At 46.0% G+C, this 19,724-nt stretch overlaps 1 protein-coding gene across 2 annotated transcripts; it reads left to right on the plus strand.

Moving 5' to 3' along the window:
* The first annotated feature begins 3,667 nt into the window (after positions 1-3,667).
* CCNL1 (cyclin L1) lies at positions 3,668-15,251 on the plus strand. Of its 2 annotated transcripts, XM_049774458.1 has the most exons (11): positions 3,668-3,984; positions 4,089-4,163; positions 4,407-4,516; positions 10,419-10,539; positions 11,433-11,497; positions 13,165-13,264; positions 13,359-13,463; positions 13,543-13,684; positions 13,783-13,894; positions 13,998-14,096; positions 14,507-15,251. In XM_049774458.1, the coding sequence occupies exons 1-11, from the start codon at positions 3,682-3,684 to the stop codon at positions 14,853-14,855; spliced, it is 1,581 nt and encodes a 526-aa protein (XP_049630415.1). In that variant the 5' UTR covers positions 3,668-3,681; the 3' UTR covers positions 14,856-15,251. The 2 variants fall into 2 exon arrangements, with proteins under 2 accessions (XP_049630415.1, XP_049630416.1); XM_049774459.1 differs by lacking the exons at positions 13,165-13,264; positions 13,359-13,463; positions 13,543-13,684; ... (1 more) ...; positions 13,998-14,096; positions 14,507-15,251 and adding an exon at positions 11,735-12,404.
* Positions 15,252-19,724: the final 4,473 nt, after the last annotated feature.

Raw genomic sequence — 19,724 nt, forward strand, 5'->3', positions numbered from 1 at the left:
CAAAGGACAGAGGATCATTAGGAGGGACAACACAATGGTACCAGACCCTAGAATCTACATATCAAATAACTACCCCATGTAGGTGAAAAAGAGCCCTGCTAGAGGTAAGGCGAAACATGAGACAGAGGTGTTCTGGTTTGCAAGAAGTTCACAGCCTCTGGAAAGTAGAATTCAAGAAAGGCAGGGGCTATTGTAAGCACCATGAAGCTGAGAGCAGGAAAAAGCAAGTTGCTGGGAACTGGCTTGGCTCAACCTTTGAGTTGCAAATATACTAGTCAGCGGGGAATTTAGCAGTCTTGGTGCTGAAAATTTCTATAGACTGCAGGATAACTGAGGTCGAATATCTGTAGTTTAGCAAGGGAGGCAAAGCCAAATAAATAAAAGTAAAGAAATATATAATGTCACAGCCATGTCAGAAATATAGCCAGTAATCTATGGAGGAGTTATGATTGACTTCCACTGATGGGCCTTCTGGCTGAATTATTTCTTGGGGAAAATTAGGCACTTCACCAGGAAAGCCAGTAGACACATCTGGAGTGTGCTATCCCTTTATAATGGAGACATCCATGTTACGTGCAGTGACAGCCATACACATTGCTGAGCTCATTTCTGGGAAGTGTCCTGCAACTGTGACCTCAATGACTTTTCCAGCTCTGGCTCAGTCTTTCCAGTTTCATTGTAAAAACAACTCTCCTTAGAGGGACCGGAGCAGTGGGGTGGAGCGGTAAGGCATCTGCCTTGCTGGTGCTAGCCTAGGACTCACTACGGTTCGACCACGGTTCCATCCCCGGCATCCCATATGGTCCCACAAGCGATTTCTGAACACATAGTCAGGAGTAACCCAAGTGCCACCGGGTGTGCCCACCCCCCCCAAATAATTTCTCCTTAAAGAACTCAGAAACAAATTGATCTCTCCAAACCCATTTCCAAAACCCATTTCCAGGCTGCAACCCAAAAAAGGTGAGGGACTGAGGGCCTGTCCTTACACCATCTTGCTGTCAGGACTGCTGGCCCAGAGCTATCTATCTCCAGGAGTTCAGTTAAAAAGAAATAAGAATGGGCCAGAGATAGCACAGCGGAGGGCATTTGCCTTGCACACAGCCAATCCAGGACGGAGGATGGTTCAAATCCCAGCATTCCATATGGTCCCCCGTGCCTACCTGGAACGATTTCTGAGTGGAAAGCCAGGAGTAACCCCTGAGCACTGCTAAGTGTGACCCAAAAACAAAACACACAAAAAAGAAATGAGGGGGCCGGCGAGGTGGTGCTAGAGGTAAGGTGTCTGCCTTGCAAGCACTAGCTGAGGAAGGACCGCGGTTCGATCCCCCGGCGTTCCATATGGTCCCCCCAAGCCAGGGGCGATTTCTGAGCGCTTAGCCAGGAGTAACCCCTGAAGGTCAAACGGGTGTGGCCCGAAAAACCAAAAAAAAAAAAAAATGAAATGAGAATGAAGATACCATTTGATGAACTAATATTGAGTATAACAATGAAGATGCCATAACAATCCCATGATCTAAGGGCTGAGCTGTCTTGACTGGGCTGACAAGAATATCCTGCCCTCTTGGTCTCTGTGATCTGGGACAGGCAGAGAAGCCAGTGGATGGGCACCAGTGGTTCTGCTCTTAGGAGAGAACAATGGGCACTTGAGTTGGGGAGCTCGAGGGGACCCAGGTGGACAGATGGAGAGCCAGACAGCATGGAGCCCTCTTGGAGCCCTACAGACATGGTCCATGATGTTACTCCTCAGGCACAAAGTTAGACTGCATGGTTTGTTTCATTTGGGGCCCCACCCAGTGTTGCTCAGGGGTTATTCCTGGCTCTGAACTCAGGGATTATTTCTGGTAGGGCTACAGGGGCATATCCAGATAGGGAGCGTGAAAAGATAAGTACCCTCCCAGCTGTGCTATTGCTCAGCCCTGAGAATTGGGGTCCTTCTCTTTGCTATCTCTTCTAGGTTGTGATTTCTTTGAAGTTTAATGATCTTATTACTAATTACTGTTAGTTTGGTTTTTCAGTTTATTTTGGACCAATTGAAGAGGTTTTGTTTGTAGATATACTCGGTGGTCCTCAGGCCTTACTTTGGGTAGTTCTTGGGGCACCATATAGGGTGTCAGGAACTGAACCCTGGTCATCCGGTGCAAGACAAGCACCCTACATGTTCTACTATCTTTCTGGACTCCAAAGAATTAAAAAAAAAAAAAAAAAAAGTAGCACCAAGTGCTGTGTACCAGTCACTGGCAAGTCCATCTTACACAGATAAGCAGAACCAGAAAACAAGTGTCTTCAGCACATTTTGTTAATTCCTCTGTTTATTGGACTTTTGGGGGATTAAAAAAAATTTTATTGGTCCATACCCAACGATGCTCAGCTGTTACTCCTGGCTTTTTGTTTGTTCAGGAATTATGTAGGATGCCAAGACTGAACCTTGGTTGGCCACCTTCAAAGCAAGACACTTACCCCAAAAATTTGCTCTGTGCCCTTTCTTTTCTGGTTTGGAGGCCACACTCCAAAGTGCTCAAGGAACCATGTGATTCAAGCTATATACCCAGTCTGCTACTTGCAAAGTAAGTTCTCTCCTGTATTCTCTACCACTATTTTTGTTTCCAGCCACATCTGGCTGTGTCTGGGGCCTCCTAGGAACTCAGCTCAGGGGTTGCTGGGGAACCAGGTAGTGCCTGCCCGTTGAATGAACTAAAGTCCCCCACCCTCTCATGTGTAGACAGTGATTCACCCCTGTACTCTCTACCGCCCTGTTGGGTAGATTCCCCCGGAAGGGGGACAGGAAAGAAATACCTAATGTTTTAGTTGGCCCAGGCCTTGTCAACCCTGAGGGAGCATGACGAGCCACATTCTAGTCCTGGAGACAGATCCGAACCCATCCGAGGCTGTGTCCCCCAGCCCCGTGCTTTCTTCTCCAGAGAGGAGACCTCACCAAGTCCACTCCAAGCTAGTGTAGAAAAAGCCTTTGCTAAATATCAATTTGGCTTGGATTACACCACACCCAGGGGTGCTCAGGGGCTCCTCCCAACTGGTGGCAGCACCGAGAGACAGGATTCCAGGGGATGGAAGTTCCTGCCAGCAAAGCTGAGTTCCAGCCCTGTTTGAGACATCACTCCTGCCAGGGGAAATAAGTCAGCAGCTGTATGTCTTGCTTTCGTTAAGTCATCTCCAAATAACTGAAATCTCTTGGGCAGTCCTGCGTTTACCCGATCGCAACGAGGGGGAGCCTCAGACAAAGAAAAAAAGACGAAGGGCGGGTGGGAAGGGAGAGATGGAGAAGACCCGGGGCTGGGCCTCCTGCAGCTCAGACTCAGCCCACAGGTACGGCACAGCCAGAATGAAAAGCAGGAGAGGAGAGGTCGCTCCCGGACGCCCGGCCCAATTCAGGGCGAGTCACTGAAGCAGACACTCCCGAGCCAGCGCCCACGCCAGATCTCCACAGCTGGGATGCGGGCAGCCGGGGCACACACCCAGGCCGTGGGCAGCAGCACAGGAAGCTCCGCAGCAGGCCCGGGGTAGCGCCGCCGCGGGGGGCGTGGCCTAAGGGACTCGTTGTCGCGCGCGTGACGTCACGCGGAAGAACACACGCACGGCGCCCGGAAATAGCTGCGCGCGCGCGCGGCGCGGCGGGTCAGTCCGGCGGGGCCGCTGCGTCGGGCGTGCGTGAGGCTCGCGGCTGCCATGGCGTCTGGGCCTCACCCCGGCGCCGCCTCGTCGGCCGCCGCGAGCGCCAGCGGCGCCAGTTCGGCCTCGGCCGCCCCCGTCGCCGCCGCCACCGCCGCCGCCGGCACGGGCGGGATCCTCATCGGCGACCGCCTGTACTCGGAGGTGTCGCTCACCATCGACCACTCGCTGATCCCCGAGGAGCGCCTGTCGCCCACGCCGTCCATGCAGGACGGCCTGGACCTGCCCAGCGAGACGGACCTCCGCATCCTGGGCTGCGAGCTCATCCAGGCGGCGGGCATCCTGCTCCGGCTGCCGCAGGTCGGGTCGGGGCGCGGGCGCGGAGGGAGCAGGGAGGAGGCAGGAGGGAGGGACGCGCCCAAGATGGCGCCGCTGACCCGCTTCCGGCTCCCGTGTGTCCGCAGGTGGCGATGGCGACGGGGCAGGTGCTGTTCCACCGCTTCTTCTACTCCAAGTCCTTCGTCAAGCACAGCTTCGAGGTGAGCGGCGGCGCGGGGCGGGCTGGGGCCCTTTGGGGAACCCTGGGAGCCACTGGCCCCTCCCTGGATTCGATTCCCCCCCTCGCTGGGAACCACCACCCGTGCTTGGGGAACGCCCCATGTGGCCCCTGAGTCCCCCGACGCAGTCTCGGGAGCCCCCTCCTCCGATCAAGAAGTTCCCTGAACTTCTTAGGGGACGCCTCCGTCTGAGTATTGTCTTTGGGCCCTGGCGGCCGCTTGCAGATCGTCGCCATGGCCTGTATTAACCTCGCGTCCAAGATCGAGGAAGCCCCCCGAAGAATCAGAGACGTGATCAATGTCTTCCACCACCTTCGCCAGTTGCGAGGAAAAAGGTGAGCGCAGCGTGCTGCTTCCACCTCTCTGGCTGTTTGCTGTACGCCTCCTTTTCCCCCACCACCACCCACCAACCGCCCGATCCAAAACATTTTCTCCTCCAAGCGATGCAATGGGAAGCTGACTTGATTGATATAGGTGATCCATCTGATATAGGTGATCCATCACGTAGGAGCATGCCGATACTTGATTTGAAAGCCAAAGCAAAAACCAAACAGACAAAAAATAAAGCCCCACCCAACCTCCCGATTAACCAGCTATCTAGTTTGTAGAGGCGCTTGCGTTTGTGGACAATCAATCCTAACAGTGCTGTGAAGCCAGGCCTGTGTGTCTAAGATTAAACAAGAAAGGGATTGCCTTTGGCCGAGTGTGAGTTACTCTGTAAGTTCCCCTCCCTCCCCTCTCAGGCTGGAAGTCTGCAACGTGGCCACCGTCTAGTGTGGCAAAGGTCTGCATAGGTGGTTTCTCAGTTTGACTCTGCAATGAGTTCTTTATGGCCAGGGTGACTTAGAATCTGTTCACCACTGAAGTGCAATATGCAACAGTTCAGGCTCTGAAAGTCTCAGGATACACTGGGTGAAGTCACAGAATCTTGTTCTGGTTAGGTACAGTCTCGGGTGTGGGTGAGAAAAGTCACCTGTTGATTTGCTCACACTGAGCTAAGGCCTCCTGTCAGAATTGACCGTGGCCTTTTTAGGTATGGCTGTGCCTTTGAGTTCAGCGAGGCAGTACCCTCGTGCCTGTGTAGGGCTTCCACGCTGTCAGATGAGGTGACTGGTGTTGGGAATAGCTTAGTTGGCAGCTTTAATCATTGAGTTTCTGCTTCTAAAGGAAGCAGATCAGAACAACAGTGGGAGTTACAGGATGTAGATTGACTGTGATGGGGCTGCTCGGGGCCAAGCAGGCCATGAGCAAACAGTTGAAGCAGGTCAGTCCAGGTACAAAGTCAGGACTGCTGCTTCCCCACACTCTTTGACATCATTTCCTCAGTTCTGACATTGCCCTTCTCCCCCCATTTTTTGTGTGTGTGTGTGTTTTCACTCTAAACCATACTCGGGTATAGATGAATTAATTTCGCTTTAAAATACCTTTTCAAGGTATTTTGCCCTGAGCGAAGAACCTCTAGAAAAGGGAAGATCTCAAAATTATTGTTTAGTACGGTCTAAGCCAAAAATAGCTTTTAGCTGCTCTTGGGGTATTTAAATCAAAATGGCACTTATCAAGGACCATTTATCTTAAGCTAATTGGTTCTTTGATGTTTAGAGGAAACTTATTTTTGTAGTATACTTTGTGCTACTGAGCCAGCTATTAAACAATTGCTTAAAATGGTTATTTACTTTGAAATCTTCCACGTGAGACCCTGAGTATTTTCCTACTTGGTGTGTATTATATCTTACTCAAAAAAACTTAGCATTGAAAATCTCACCTGTTGTGTCTAACTCAAACAAGTGCCTTCCTTGAATATTACAAAAATCTTGCCTCTAGAACGAACCTTAGACGTCTGGTCATAGTGTGATATTTTAAAGGAGTTAATTGCATGGGCCTTTTTTTTTAAGCAGGATGTAAAAGTTTCTATGCATATTACAAGTTTACTCAGACGTATAACTTGTATATGTTATTAACTTCAACTCTTTTTTCCCTTGCAACCGACTATACAGCGACCAGCTACATGTACCAAAGCCGGGGTGATGGAGTGGTACATAGAGATGAAGCTGTCGTCATGGCAACAGTGAGTGAAGTATCGAAATCCCCAAGGAGAAGCCAGTGCTCTGAGAATAGGTCACTGGAATCGGGGACTAACAGGTTGGCCACTGGTGAACCGTTGAGAAAAAACTCCTGTTTCTTGTTATAAGCTTTTGTCTCTGCTGTCCAAGTTATTAGAACTGTGGTTTAAGATATCTAGCCTAAATTAGTGTTACAGATATATATTAACTGTTCAATCAAGTTATCTACCTCAATAATGCATTTACCTCACCATAACGACCTAGATATTGAGACATAGCATTGGCTCTTACTGCTTCTGGGCATTTCTTTTCCCCCTGCTACACATGAGAATCACCAGAGAAACTTGTAGAAAGTTCTCTCTGTGTTATATGACTGTTCACAGTGGTTTTCAGTAGCATAGAAGGCATGGCCGAAGTTTGGGTCTCCGTTCATTTCCAGAGTTTGTTTCTGAGATGTCAAGTTTATTCTTTGCAGAGAAGATTTTGTTCTGAGGAGATCACACACAGTCACAGTTTAAGACTGCCCTGAAATTTGGGCCCTGTCTCTCCCAAGTCTAGTGATAATCTTCTCCTGAGCTGTTGGCCCTTAGTGATCTTGTTCTCTCACCCCATCCCTTCCCGCCCTGTCCCTGAAGTGGCGACTCTGACATTGACCAATAGTCCCTGGGACAAAATACCTGTTATTTGCCATGCCCCTGCTTCCCTGCCTGTGGCTACTTAATTCAGTTTGTTTTATTGTTTGATTTGGGAGCCAACACCTAGCAGTGCTCATGGCTTATTCCTGGCTCTGTGCTTAGGGAGCACGCCTGTTAGGCTTGGGACCATATGGGATGACAGATCAGGTTGGCCAGGTACAGGGAAAATATTCTCCCTACTATGCTATCCCTCCTATTTATAGATTATGGGGGGATGAGATCCACATGAGTGAGACTCGGCATATTTATGCCTCTGTCTCTGGCTGCCTTTTCTTTTAGAGTTTTTAATATTTAGGTTTTGGGACCACACCTGCAGGACTCAGGGTCCAAAATTATCTGGGCTTGAGGATAGACCAGGGTCATTAAATGCAGGGTGAATGAACCTTAGGTAACCTGCAGGGCCTTTTTCAAAAATACATATTTTTAAGTTAATCATCCTAAGGGTAAATATCTATCTAAAGAGACTAGATCAAGACTAAAGTTGGAGGGCTGAATGAATAATTCCGCTGAGGGTGCCTGTGCCTGACCCAGATTTGGTCCCTGAAGTCCGGTGTGATCACCTGAGCACTGCCAGGACTGATAACTGATTGCAGAGCCAGGAGTAACCCCTGATCAACTCTGGGTGTGGCCCAAATGCAAAATGGGGGGAAGGAAATTTCATTTGGGGGACTACTCCTAGTTGTGCTCAGGGGGCTTACTCCTGCTTTGCACTCAGGAATTATTCCTAGTGGGTTTTGAGTTGGACTCTGGTCCTGGGATCCAACATGGATGGACCACTTCTAAGGTCCTACCTAAAGTAGAAAAATAATTTAAGTTGAAAAGCTTAAAAGTAGGAGGTGGAATTTGCTCCAATTATATTAGAAGTTGAAGTTGCTTTTCAGGAAATTGGGAGACTAATGCTTAATTTGGGGGGGGGGGGGCGTGCCCAGTGGTGCTGAGGCCAAGTCCTGGCTCTGCTCAGGAATCAACACTGGATGGGGCTCTGGGACCTAAGGCGTTAGGATGAGCCTTGTTGAACAAAGCCCCCCTGCCTGCTGTACTCTCCACTTAGATGATGGTTTACTAAGAGAACCATTTACCTCACTGGTTTGGAGTGGTACTGTAGCCAACCCTTCCTTGCCTGGAATTTGATTGATTGTTGCTATGGGAGTTACTCTGTGATACTTTGTTAACATAAAAATAAGGTATCTAATACTTCTTGAAACTATAGAAGTAGATGCTTCTACTTCAGACACAAAGTAATCTCTTGAAATCATTTATTATTTGTTGGATTTTATTGATTTGTGAATTAAAACCAATTCTAAACAAAGCAACTGCTTCTGGTTACACATTTTGCATTGAAGACTGCATTTAATGGCTCTAAGAAAAGTCCAATGCGTAATTGGATTATCAAAATACATTTGGTTTCCTTTATCAATGTTAATGTTACTTAGACTCTGGCAGAGTAAAAGCTGTGACAGAATTAATGAGTGGTTTAAAACACTTGATGTGGCACTCACTTGGTTGTAGCCATAATCAACCAATCATTTGGTGAATAGTATGAAAAGTGAATCCAGAGTTGCAGGCTTAAGGCATGAGTTTGACCAACAGTAGTGGCGGGAAATGAGACGGACGAGCTCTGATGAGGTGTCTGTGGGTGTTGCTTCCTGGCCCCACTGCATTCCACCGGGATCACTTAGAGACTCAAATTCTCCCTTATGATGCCAAACCTGAAAAATCACCTCTGGAGTATGTTTTTATATATCCATTCATTGTACTCGTTCATTTCATCATTTTTATTGAAAAATACAGAGACGGGAGGGGGAAAAAGAGTGGTTAACTATGTTCAAGAGAGCATGGGCTTCTCCAGAGTAGATAAAGCCCATTTCTATTATGTTGGGGTTGGGTTGTGCCCTGTGGTGCTCAGTATTCACTCCTGGCTTTGCACTTAGGAGTAACTCCTGATGGTGCTTGGGGGACCAGATAGAACGCTGGGGATCAAATCCAGGTTGGCTTCATACAAGGCAAATGCCCTCCCCATTGTATTGTTACTCAGACCCCCATTTTCTGTCCTTTTTAAATGAAAGGAAGCTAAGATGCTGCTGTTTCTGACAATTGGGGGAGGGGTGTTACTGTAACTCATTTAAAATGGTACAGAACCTCTAATCATATACTGGCTTGAGTCATTGACTCAGTTTTATATTTTGGAATGAGTGTTCTGTTATGTTTGTTACATGGGAACTTGTAGAGATGGTGGTTTCTGAACTTGGAGATAATCAGAAAGTCTGTTTTTCCCAGATCCTCTTTTGTCCAGAGCAATCTCTGGGGTCTTCTAGTTGGGGCTGAGAGGATTGTGGGCTACTTAACTATGTTTGCCCATATCCAGTGTTTTATCATCCCTTTCTTATGAAATTGATATTTTTGATCTGAGGTAGTTGGTGACTTTATAACAAAAGCCCAGTCTTGGTCGGGACCACTTTTCAGTGAGGCCAATTCTGAGTTGTAGAACATCTCTTCATGAATTGCCTGCCTATCTATAATCTATAATTTCTGCAGCCTAGCTGGGAGGCTCGTAGTACAGCCAGGCCATGACCTGGCCTGTTCTCTCCCTCTGACTTCCTTATTACTTAAGAGCTAACAACATTGAGACCTGACTTTGATCACTTAATAAAAGTCTTGAATCTGATGGGAGGTGGGACACCTTGGACCACACCTGTTTCTGTTTTGGGGTTACTCCTGATGGGGAAACCATTTGTGGTACCAGGTGCTGTAAGTACTTTACTATCTGATCCTTGAATCTTAATTTTTAAAACATCTAGTCATTGAGTTGAATCTTCAGTTTTCAGATTATTTTCCTTAGGGGCTGATTTTCACAGCAGTTTGATGAAACAGATCTGTCCAGTTGGGGGTAATCTTCCTTAACCATTCACTTTCCACTTAATTTTATCTAAGAAAGAAAAACACTGAAATCTTAAGAGTTTTCAAAGACAGCCATTCCTAAGGCACAACTGAATCTTCAGTTTTCAGATTATTTTCTTAAACTAGAGGCTGATTTTCACAGCAGTTTGATAAAGCAAATTTGTCCACTTGGGGGCAATCTTCCTTAACCATTCACTTTCCACATAATTTTATCAAAGAAAGAAAAACACTGAAAGCTTAAAAGAGTTTCCATAGACAGCCATTTCTCGAACACAATAGTTTTACATTGGCAAGATTTTGTGAATAATAAAGCAATCTCTACTACCACTGTAGTCACCACAGGCAGACAGGGTTATCTGTGACTTCCCTGGGGCTGAGTGGGTCTTTGGGCTCCCTATCTAGGAAGTACAGATCGAATTAGCATAACTTGGACAGCACAAGACCATTGCTTTGACTTGTTTGCAGGAGTTTGTGAAGCTGGTTTCTGTTGCCGATAGTTGGTTGGAAGGGAAAATGGAGCTGCCACAAAGGAGATATTTTGGATGTGCAAAAACAGTTTTGATTTTATTCCCTACAAACTATAGGACTCCAAGCCCCCTGATCCTTGATCAGAACTACATTAACACCAAAAATCAAGTAATCAAGGCAGAGAGGCGGGTGCTAAAGGAGTTGGGATTCTGTGTTCATGTCAAGCATCCCCACAAGGTGAGTGGCAGGGGCAGAGATGACTGTATTGTGAGTATTGGGATCTTTTAGTCTTACTGAAATTTAGAGAGATCGATTGGAGAACTGACCACAATTTTAGAAGCATCTATCAGTAAGACAGGAGTTGGACAACTTGGTTCCTGTGGGCATAAATCATTTCTCTGCCTGTGTGCTTGACCCACTTCCCTTCCGGGAAATGGGGGCTGCCATGAGACTCCATGTTTCCAAGTAGTGAAGATTGGCCATAGTGCCTTCTGACTGCTGCTACCAGATTCAGAGATGTCTCCAGCTTCTCTGGACTCTCTCTTGGTTTGCATGAACAAGAGCAGATGGTGTGTAGGGTGTGGGTAGCCTGGGAGCAGGATTATCTGGACTGGAAACTTCAGCTGTGTGACCTTGACATAATAGTGCTGTCCAGTCTCTGCATTTGGACAATGGAAATTATGAGGCATGTCCAGAAAACTGGCGCTGGGCTGAGCCGAACCCCTTTAGTCCACTCTTGGGACTGTGCCCCTGTGTGGATGCCAAGCTGAGCTCCATGGCCTAATCATGTGGTTATGCCCACTGATGTGTGTGAAAGCATGTCTATGTGTTTAGTCATGTGAGTTTTGTAGTCGGTGACATTCTTTATACACTGCTTATTTAATAATAGTGAATTATTTGGAAAACTAGGGATTAAAATTTTTTAATTACTTCCCCAGTTTTTCCCCGTATAATTTTAGAAAATGTTTCAAAATGGCTTTGTGTAATTTATGAAATCAAATATGATGTTAGATTGTGGGTATATTTGTTGTTTTTCTTTTAATGCAGTTTATGGATGAATTAACATTCCTAATAGAGTTTCTCTGCAAGAAGCAACATGCTGAGTTGTTTTTCTCTCCTTTGTCCTACAGATCATTGTTATGTATTTACAAGTCTTAGAATGTGAACGGAATCAAACCCTGGTTCAGACTGCCTGGTAAGTTTCTTTTTTACATCTTTCCTAGCCAGGAAAACAGAAGCAGAAATAAAGTAAGTTTCATTTTTTTTCCTTTCCAAAAGAATGAGATGGGTTTGTTACGGTGCTTTTGTTTTTTGTTTTTTAACCAAAAGGTCAATAATGCTTATTTCTGCTTCCTGTTTTCTTGGCTTGACTCATTTTTTATAATGGAGAACTCAATGTAACTTTGTTCTTTTTTCTACTCTTTGATTAAAGGGTAGTCCCTGATGGTAAGTCATAGAACTCTGCCCTCTGCACTTCAGCCCATGACCTCAGGATGGCCTGATTGGCTGCCCTGCTCTCCAGCCAGTGCAGTGCAAGCTCTCATCTGAGATTCACTCGAGTGGTCCATACCCATCTGGCAGCGCCTCCTAGTTCTGTCGGGTGTCAAAAGGATTTGTATATTTGTTCCAGAAGTAACTGTTCGACATGCCTATGTATTTCCTGTGTGCCTGTAACTATCAAAATGAGTAGTCATTTTCAAACACTTTGTTGTCCAGCCTTTATAAATGAACTGAGTGACTTTTACTTCTAGTCTTTGTAACATGAGTTCTCTGAATGACCTGCAGTTAACAGGGATGGTGGTGGGTGGGCTATGGTCCTGCCCCTGAGATTGGTGCCAGACTGCTGTAGAGAAAGTGCTCATTATTGAGAAATGTTCATGCTCATGAGCACTGTAAGTCCTGGCTCACGTTGCAAGGTGTGGTTTGGAGTCCAGGCTTAAACACGGCGGCAGCTCCAGAGTTGCCACATTCAGGACGAAGACACTCTTGATGTTTCCGTTCTGAGGTCTAGGACTCCATCCCTCTTGCTTTCACACTTCATAGGAGTCTTGCCATAGTTCTAAGACACTGCTTTTATATCATGTATTTTCAATATATGTTCTATAGATTTGTTGTTGTTGTTCTATAGATCTTAAATTACTACCTGGGTAAAAAAAATCTTAAATGTCTTTCATTTGAGGTTAACTTTTCGACCAATTTGTAAAATTTACTTTTGATACAGCAGGAGTATTGTGGGGGAGGATTCACTGATTTAAAAACCCAGCAGTTGGTTATTTAAAATAGTCTTTACCAGTTATTTAAATTCAGTCTCAAAATGATGTTATGTGTTTATTGCTCTTAACTTGCCCACCGAGACTTTCTAAAGAAATTTTGTTGTTTTTTAATACAAGTATAAAAAAGCACATGATGCATGATTGCTGGAAATACCTTCTACCTCTATCATAGTATTTGGAGTTTTTGAAAGAACTTGAATGACTGCTTTTTAAGGAGAGATGGTCAGAAGTTAATGGCTTGAAGGTATCAGTGGAGTGGTTTATTATTACTAAAGCTACTCTTGTCACAGTTGACTTTCAAAGCATTGCCTTTTTGTTGAACTGTGTTGGGGAAGTTTTTGAAAGTTCTATTTGGAATAGTATGGAATTATTTTAGAATTGGTCATGTCTGAAAGTTAAAGTATGGTTGTATTGTGAAATTCTCAATATTGCCTATAATGAGTTAAGAATTGTTATATGTTAGAATATGTAGGTGTGAATATAATTATGAGAAGAAAAAAGAATAAAGTAGATTGAGTCTCCACTTTAATGTAAGCTACAGAGACACTGGTCGGCTCCCACACAAAGTTCATGGCTGAAATCTTTACAGGAACTACATGAATGACAGTCTGCGGACTAACGTGTTTGTCCGGTTCCAGCCAGAGACCATTGCATGTGCCTGCATCTACCTGGCTGCCCGTGCTCTCCAGGTCAGTCCTGCGGGTACTGGGTACTCCTTAGCCAGCTGCCCAAGGGGGTTGTCTACCAGCCATTGTGTCACTGGGCCATGTTCTTTGTGTTTAGATCCCCCTGCCCAGCCGCCCACACTGGTTCCTGCTGTTTGGCACCACAGAGGAGGAAGTCCAGGATATCTGTGTCGAGACTCTGAGGCTCTACACCCGGAAAAAGGTGCTTGGGGGCTCCAGGGGAGAGGTGATTGCCCAACAGTGGTCCCGAATGGGATCTTCACTTAACTCTTCCTCCACAGCCCAACTACGAAGTACTGGAAAAGGAAGTAGAAAAAAGGAAAGTTGCCTTACAGGAAGCCAAGTTGAAAGCGAAGGGATTGAATCCAGACGGCACACCTGCACTATCCACCCTGGGAGGTTTTTCTCCTGCCTCCAAACCATGTAAGACCCTTCCCAGGGGGCTGTGGGTGGCTCAGGCTCAACCCTGTGGGTACAGGAATTAGTCATTAAGGAACTGGTCTCCTTGTGTCCTTTTAAAGCCTCACCAAGGGAGGTGAAAGCAGAGGAGAAGTCTCCTACCTCAGTTGCAGTGAAGACAGTGAAGAAAGAGCCAGAGGACAGGCAGATGGCTTCCAAGAGCCCTTACAATGGGTGAGTCCCGAGGGAGTATGGAGGGGCCTCAGTGGGAAAGTCTAGGGGTGGACTGGGGGCCCTCCCAAGGAAACCCTGAGGGAACCTTATCTCTTTCCCACAGCGTGAGGAAAGACAGCAAAAGGAGTAGGAACAGCAGGAGTGCAAGCCGTTCCCGCTCACGAACGCGCTCCCGGTCCCGTTCCCACACTCCCCGGAGACAGTAAGTAGACATGCAGTTGGGGAGAGCCATCAGCCCCTGGTAGGGCTTTCGGGAGCCAAGAGGGGAACCAATTATGGGTGCCGGAGGCTGTTCTTTTGTGGTGGGGCATCTCCAAAACTGTTTTCCATGGGCTTGGAGTAGGTTCTAGGGGCAGGGCATGAATACCTCATGACCTTGGTACTGTGAAAATTGTCTGGCATGGATGCTGCTACTTCACGACTTCCTAAGTAACCAGAGGTTCTCTAGCTCTACGATTAAAATATTACCCTGTGCTGCTCGGGGATCACTTTTTCCGGTGCCAGGGGGCCATATGTGGTGCCTGAATTGAAATGGGTTGGCTGAGTGCTCCCTCACTAGCAGTGGGTACTGTCCCAGTGGGGGTGACTCAACCTCCCTCTTTGTTCTCTTAGTTACAATAACCGGCGCAGCCGCTCAGGAACCTACAGTTCGAGGTCCAGAAGCCGGTCCCGCAGCCACAGTGCCAGCCCACGAAGACACCACAACCATGGCTCCCCACACCTGAAGGCCAAGCCAGCCCGGGAGGACATGAAGGGTGCCAGCAGGCATGGCCACAAGAGGAAAAAGTCACGTTCCAGGTCCCAGAGCAAGTCTCGGGACCATGCAGAGGTTGCTAAGAAACACCGGCATGAACGGGGCCACCACAGAGACAGGCGTGAGCGTTCACGCTCCTTCGAGAGGCCACACAAGGGCAAGCACCACAGCGGTGGGCGCTCAGGCCACAGCAGGCACCGGCGCTGAGGTGGCCCAGCTCAGGTTGCTGTGGCAGTGGGTTAGGGTTTGATTACTCCCCAGGACACTTCCTTCCAAAAGAACTATGTTTTTTGGGTTTTTTGTTTTTGGTTTCTTTTTTTTTTTTTTTTTGCACATTAAAATGCCCTTAGCAGTATCTAATTGATAACCATGGTCAGGTTCAATTGTACTTATTATAGTGTGTATTGTTTATTCCTTCCTATAAGAACTGGAGCGTGAATTCTGTAAAAATTGTATCTTATTTTTATACAGATGAAATTGCAGACACTGTTCTATTTAAGTGGTTATTTGTTTAAATGATGGTGAATACTTTCTTAACACTGGTTTGTCTGCATGTGTAAAGATTTTTACATGGAAATAAAATGCAAATCTTGTTTTTCTAAATTGCTTCAAATACCTTATTTATATTAAAAGGCAAAATTTTAATAGTAAAAACTGATTTTTTTTTTTAATAATCTGTTTTTAACTCCTTTGTGTAATTTGTTTTATTAGGAGTCCATATCTGACAGTGCTCAGGAATCACTCCTGGTAGACTTGGAAGCATGTAGGGTGCTGGGGATTGAACTAGGTGGGCCATTTGAAGGGCAAGTACCCACCCCACTGTCCTAGCTTTGTCCCCTTTAAAGATGCTCTTGTTGAAGCACCAACTTTGAAACTAGTATTGGCAATTTCCAACAATGCTGTCTTTGCTTCCAGTTCTCATCTCACCCACTCCTGGGGCTGCTCAGTCCTGTGCCCCACTGTTGCTCCTGCAATTCCAGTAAATCAACCAACTTAGGGGATTTTCCCCAGGTGCTGGTTGTGGCACGAGTCAGTGTCAGTGGAGCACATTTTGTTTTCTTGTTTACTTGAAGACAAATGTGGAGCCCAAGCGATAACACAGTAAGGAAGGGCTCTTCCCTTCCATGCGGCCAACACAAGTTTGATCCCCAGCATTTTCTGTTACCCTGAACTTGCCAGGAGTGATTCCTGAGTGCAGAGCCAGGAATAATCCCTGACTGCCTTGTGTGTTGAAAAAAAAATAAAATCCATGTATTTATTTTGAGTCACATTGTGGTGCACAGGACTTAACTCCTGGCTCTATTGAGGGATTTTTTAGAGGGAGCTTAGGGACTGTATATGGGATGCTGGACATCAAAAAAATCCTGTCCCAGTATTTTTGCCCCTGGGAGATTGACTTACCCAAGATTCAGACCCTCAGGTGCAGGGAAGCTCCCTTCTGTTCCAGCAGACCTAGGCCCCTAGCCTCTTATATCAGTGGAGCAGCCCTGCTGTTCCTGACCTCACAAATAGCCCCTAAGAGTCCAGCTTCAGTGACAACAAATGGAGAGAAAGAGAGTTTTGGATTGTTTTGTTTTGTTTTGTTTTTTTGGGCCACAACCTGTGACGCTCAGGGGTTACTCCTGGCTATGCGCTCAGAAGTTGCTCCTGGCTTCTTGGGGGACCATACGGGACGCCGGGGGATCGAACCTCGGTCCGTCCTAGGCTAGCGCAGGCAAGGCAGGCACCTTACCTCCAGCGCCACCGCCCGGCCCCAAGTTTTGGATTTTTTTTTTTTTTTTGGTTTTTGGGCCACACCCTGTGACGCTCAGGGGTTACTCCTGGCTATGCGCTCAGAAGTTGCTCCTGGCTTCTTGGGGGACCATATGGGATGCCGGGGGATCGAACCGCGGTCCGTCCTAGGCTAGCGCAGGCAAGGCAGGCACCTTACCTCCAGCGCCACCGCCCGGCCCCAAGTTTTGGATTTTTTTTTTTTTTTTTTTTTTTTTGGTTTTTGGGCCACACCCGGTGACGCTCAGGGGTTACTCCTGGCTATATGCGCTCAGAAGTCGCTCCTGGCTTGGGGGACCATATGGGACGCAGGGGGATCGAACCGCGGTCTGTCTCCTAGGTTAGCGCAGGTAAGGCAGGCACCTTACCTCCAGCGCCACCGCCCGGCCCCAAGTTTTGGATTTTTAATTAGAAAATAGTTTTCAGATTTAGAACAGAAGCAAAGATAGTCCCTGCTAAATTCTGCTAGTTGACACTGGTGTCCCACAAGTGTTTCCCTTCCCACTTCCCATTTGTTTCCCTGCCTTGTAGCTCTGTCTCTCCCCTTTTCTCCCTCTCCTTACATCCCTAGCCCCCTCTTTTCCTTAGAGGGGAAGCGATAATGATGGAACTTTCCCTACAAACAGTCCAGGTTAATCCCCAGATCATGGTTCTGTATCTCCAGCCACCTACCAGCTGCAAGATCAGAATATGTGACTGGTTTTGTCTACCATTCCCTGGTTCACAATATTTTTTGAAGAATGAAAAGATTAAGTTATAAAGTTGTGCAGACTCAGAAAGGTTTATCGGAAAAGAAGGGAGAAACTCCCAAATGGTTTTGTGAGTTTTTATAGGAAAACTGGCTCTTTGTGTTACTCATCAAAGTCAGAGGCTTGTTGGGGCTGGAGCAATGGCACAACAGTAGAGCTTTTGCCTTGCAGGTGCCTGAGCTGGGACAGCCCCTGTTCTATCCTCAGTATCCCATATGGTACTGAGCTGCCAGGGACGATTTCTGAGTGCAGAGCCATGAGTAACCCCTGAGCACCACCGGTTGTGGCCCCAAAACAAAAACAATCAGGCTTTCCATTTGTTACTCAGAGACGCCTGTTAACTCAGGGCCAGACTGTGTTAAGCCCCATACCCTATAGCAGTGGTCGGCAACCTTTTCTTTCATCGGAGCCAAATCTCTGCAAAACCACGATTGAAATTTATTTTTAGAGCCACATTTTTGGGAGGGTTTTTGGGTCACAACCGGCAGCGCTCAGGGGTTACTCCTGGTTTTATGCTCAGAAATCGTTCCTGGCAGGCTCAGGGGACCATATGGGATGCCGGGATTCGAACCACCGACCTGCATGAGAGGCTAACGCCTTTTACCCCCATGCTATTTCTCCGGCCCTGAGAGCCACATTTTTGAAACTGAAAATACGTAGGATGGTACTGTTTTTAGTTTCTATAAGTTTTTATTGAGAATAGAATATTCTTGCATAGAATGTATGCAAGTATCCACATAGGTCGGGAGGATACAAATAACACACTAATAAAACAAAAACTTTAGAGCGATACTATTTATCGATAACGTTAAATTCTGTAAAATTTGCCTTACAATGTAGAGAAAATTACATCCTGACAGTGACTGACAAAGTCACAAACACTAATACGAACATTGGCCTTGCATTTCCTTGGATAGTTTGAGTAAGTCAGGTTTGTATGTTGTTTTTAATTTTAGGCACAATTCCAGGTTCTCATCGATGAGACGATTTCTCAATTTACTCTTGATAAGATTCATACTTGAAAATGATTGTTTGCATAAATATGTAGACCCAAACAAAGAAAGAACAGCAAACGCTAGCTTTTTTAGTTGATTATATGAGTCAGGAATACTATTTCTGGTATTAAAAATCAATATATCTTCCTTCCCCAAGTCTTTTTTTTTTTTGGTTTTTGGGTCACACCCAGTGACGCTCAGGGGTTACTCCTGGCTATGCGCTCAGAAGTCGCTCCTGGCTTGGGGGACCATTTGGGACACCGGGGGATCGAATCGCGGTCCATCCTAGGCTAGCGCTGTCAAGGCAGACACATTACCTCTAGCGCCACCACTCGGCCCCTCTCCCAAGTCTTTAAAGCAGACCACTTGTGCTGGGAACTAAGTTCACATTTGTGTTTCTCTAAACTTTCTAAATTAGCACAAATTTCGAGCTCCACAGTTCTTTGTTTTTTTAAATCCAGCAATTGCATTCAAAGTTGCCAATGTCAGTATTAAAGGGAGAAAAATTTAATTCCGTTACAGTGGCATCCAGAGGTTTTTTTAACAAAGGCCAATGTCGCTTTGCTGTTTCTGAAATCCTGAAACCTGAGAAAAGCTTCCCTCATATTTAAAAGTGCTGTTTTAAAATAGGTAAGTCAATATCAGAATTATTTTCTTGGCGATGTTTCAACAGGCTTAGTAAGTGAATCAAAGTTTCTCTGTCAAAATCGAGCAAAAACATAATTTGTTTTCAAACAAAATAACTTCTAACATCGAAAAAATTGTGTTTCCTTTCCCATGTAGTTTATGATTAAGCTGATTTAGATGTGCAGTAACATTCACAATGAAATACTGTTTTTGAATCCACTGATCATTTGTTAATTCTGGATAGTGAATACCCTTCTCAAGGAAAAATGCTTTGATTTCTGATAAGGAAGCAAATCATTTCAAAATGTTTCCTCTTGATAACCAAAATGTGCTGAAAATTTGAAACCCTACAATATGGAGATGAAACAGGTAAAAGAGAAAAACCTGGGCCCGGAGAGATAGCACAGCAGCGTTTGCCTTGCAAGCAGCCGATCCAGGACCAAAGGTGGTTGGTTCGAATCGCGGTGTCCCATATGGTCCCCCGTGCCTGCCAGGAGCTATTTCTGAGCAGACAGCCAGGGGTAACCCCTGAGCACCGCTGGGTGTGGCCCAAAAACCAAAAAAAAAAAAAAAAAATGAGTAAAACCTTTTAACAATCTTTAAAAGCAAGGACAGTGTTCCAGAGAAAAGTAGTGATTTCACTGAAAGAAAAAAAAAATCTATTGACACTTGAGTGTGCTGCAAGAAACCAAACTGAAATTCACACAAAAACAAAAACAGCACTTCGTTAAAGGCATATGATATCATATCATAAAGGAATTATGATAGAGTGCCTGAAACATTTTAAAAATAATTTTTTTATTTAAGCATATTTGTTGCAAAATTATTCAATCAGAATGTACACCACCCTTCCCAGTGCACTTTCCCCACCACCAATGTCCCTTGTTTCCTTCCCCTTCACCCTCCTCTGCCTATGTCAGGGGCAGGCATTTTGC

The sequence above is a fragment of the Suncus etruscus genome, chromosome 6 (genome assembly GCF_024139225.1).
Source record: "Suncus etruscus isolate mSunEtr1 chromosome 6, mSunEtr1.pri.cur, whole genome shotgun sequence".
Classification (NCBI taxonomy): Eukaryota; Metazoa; Chordata; class Mammalia; order Eulipotyphla; family Soricidae; genus Suncus; species Suncus etruscus.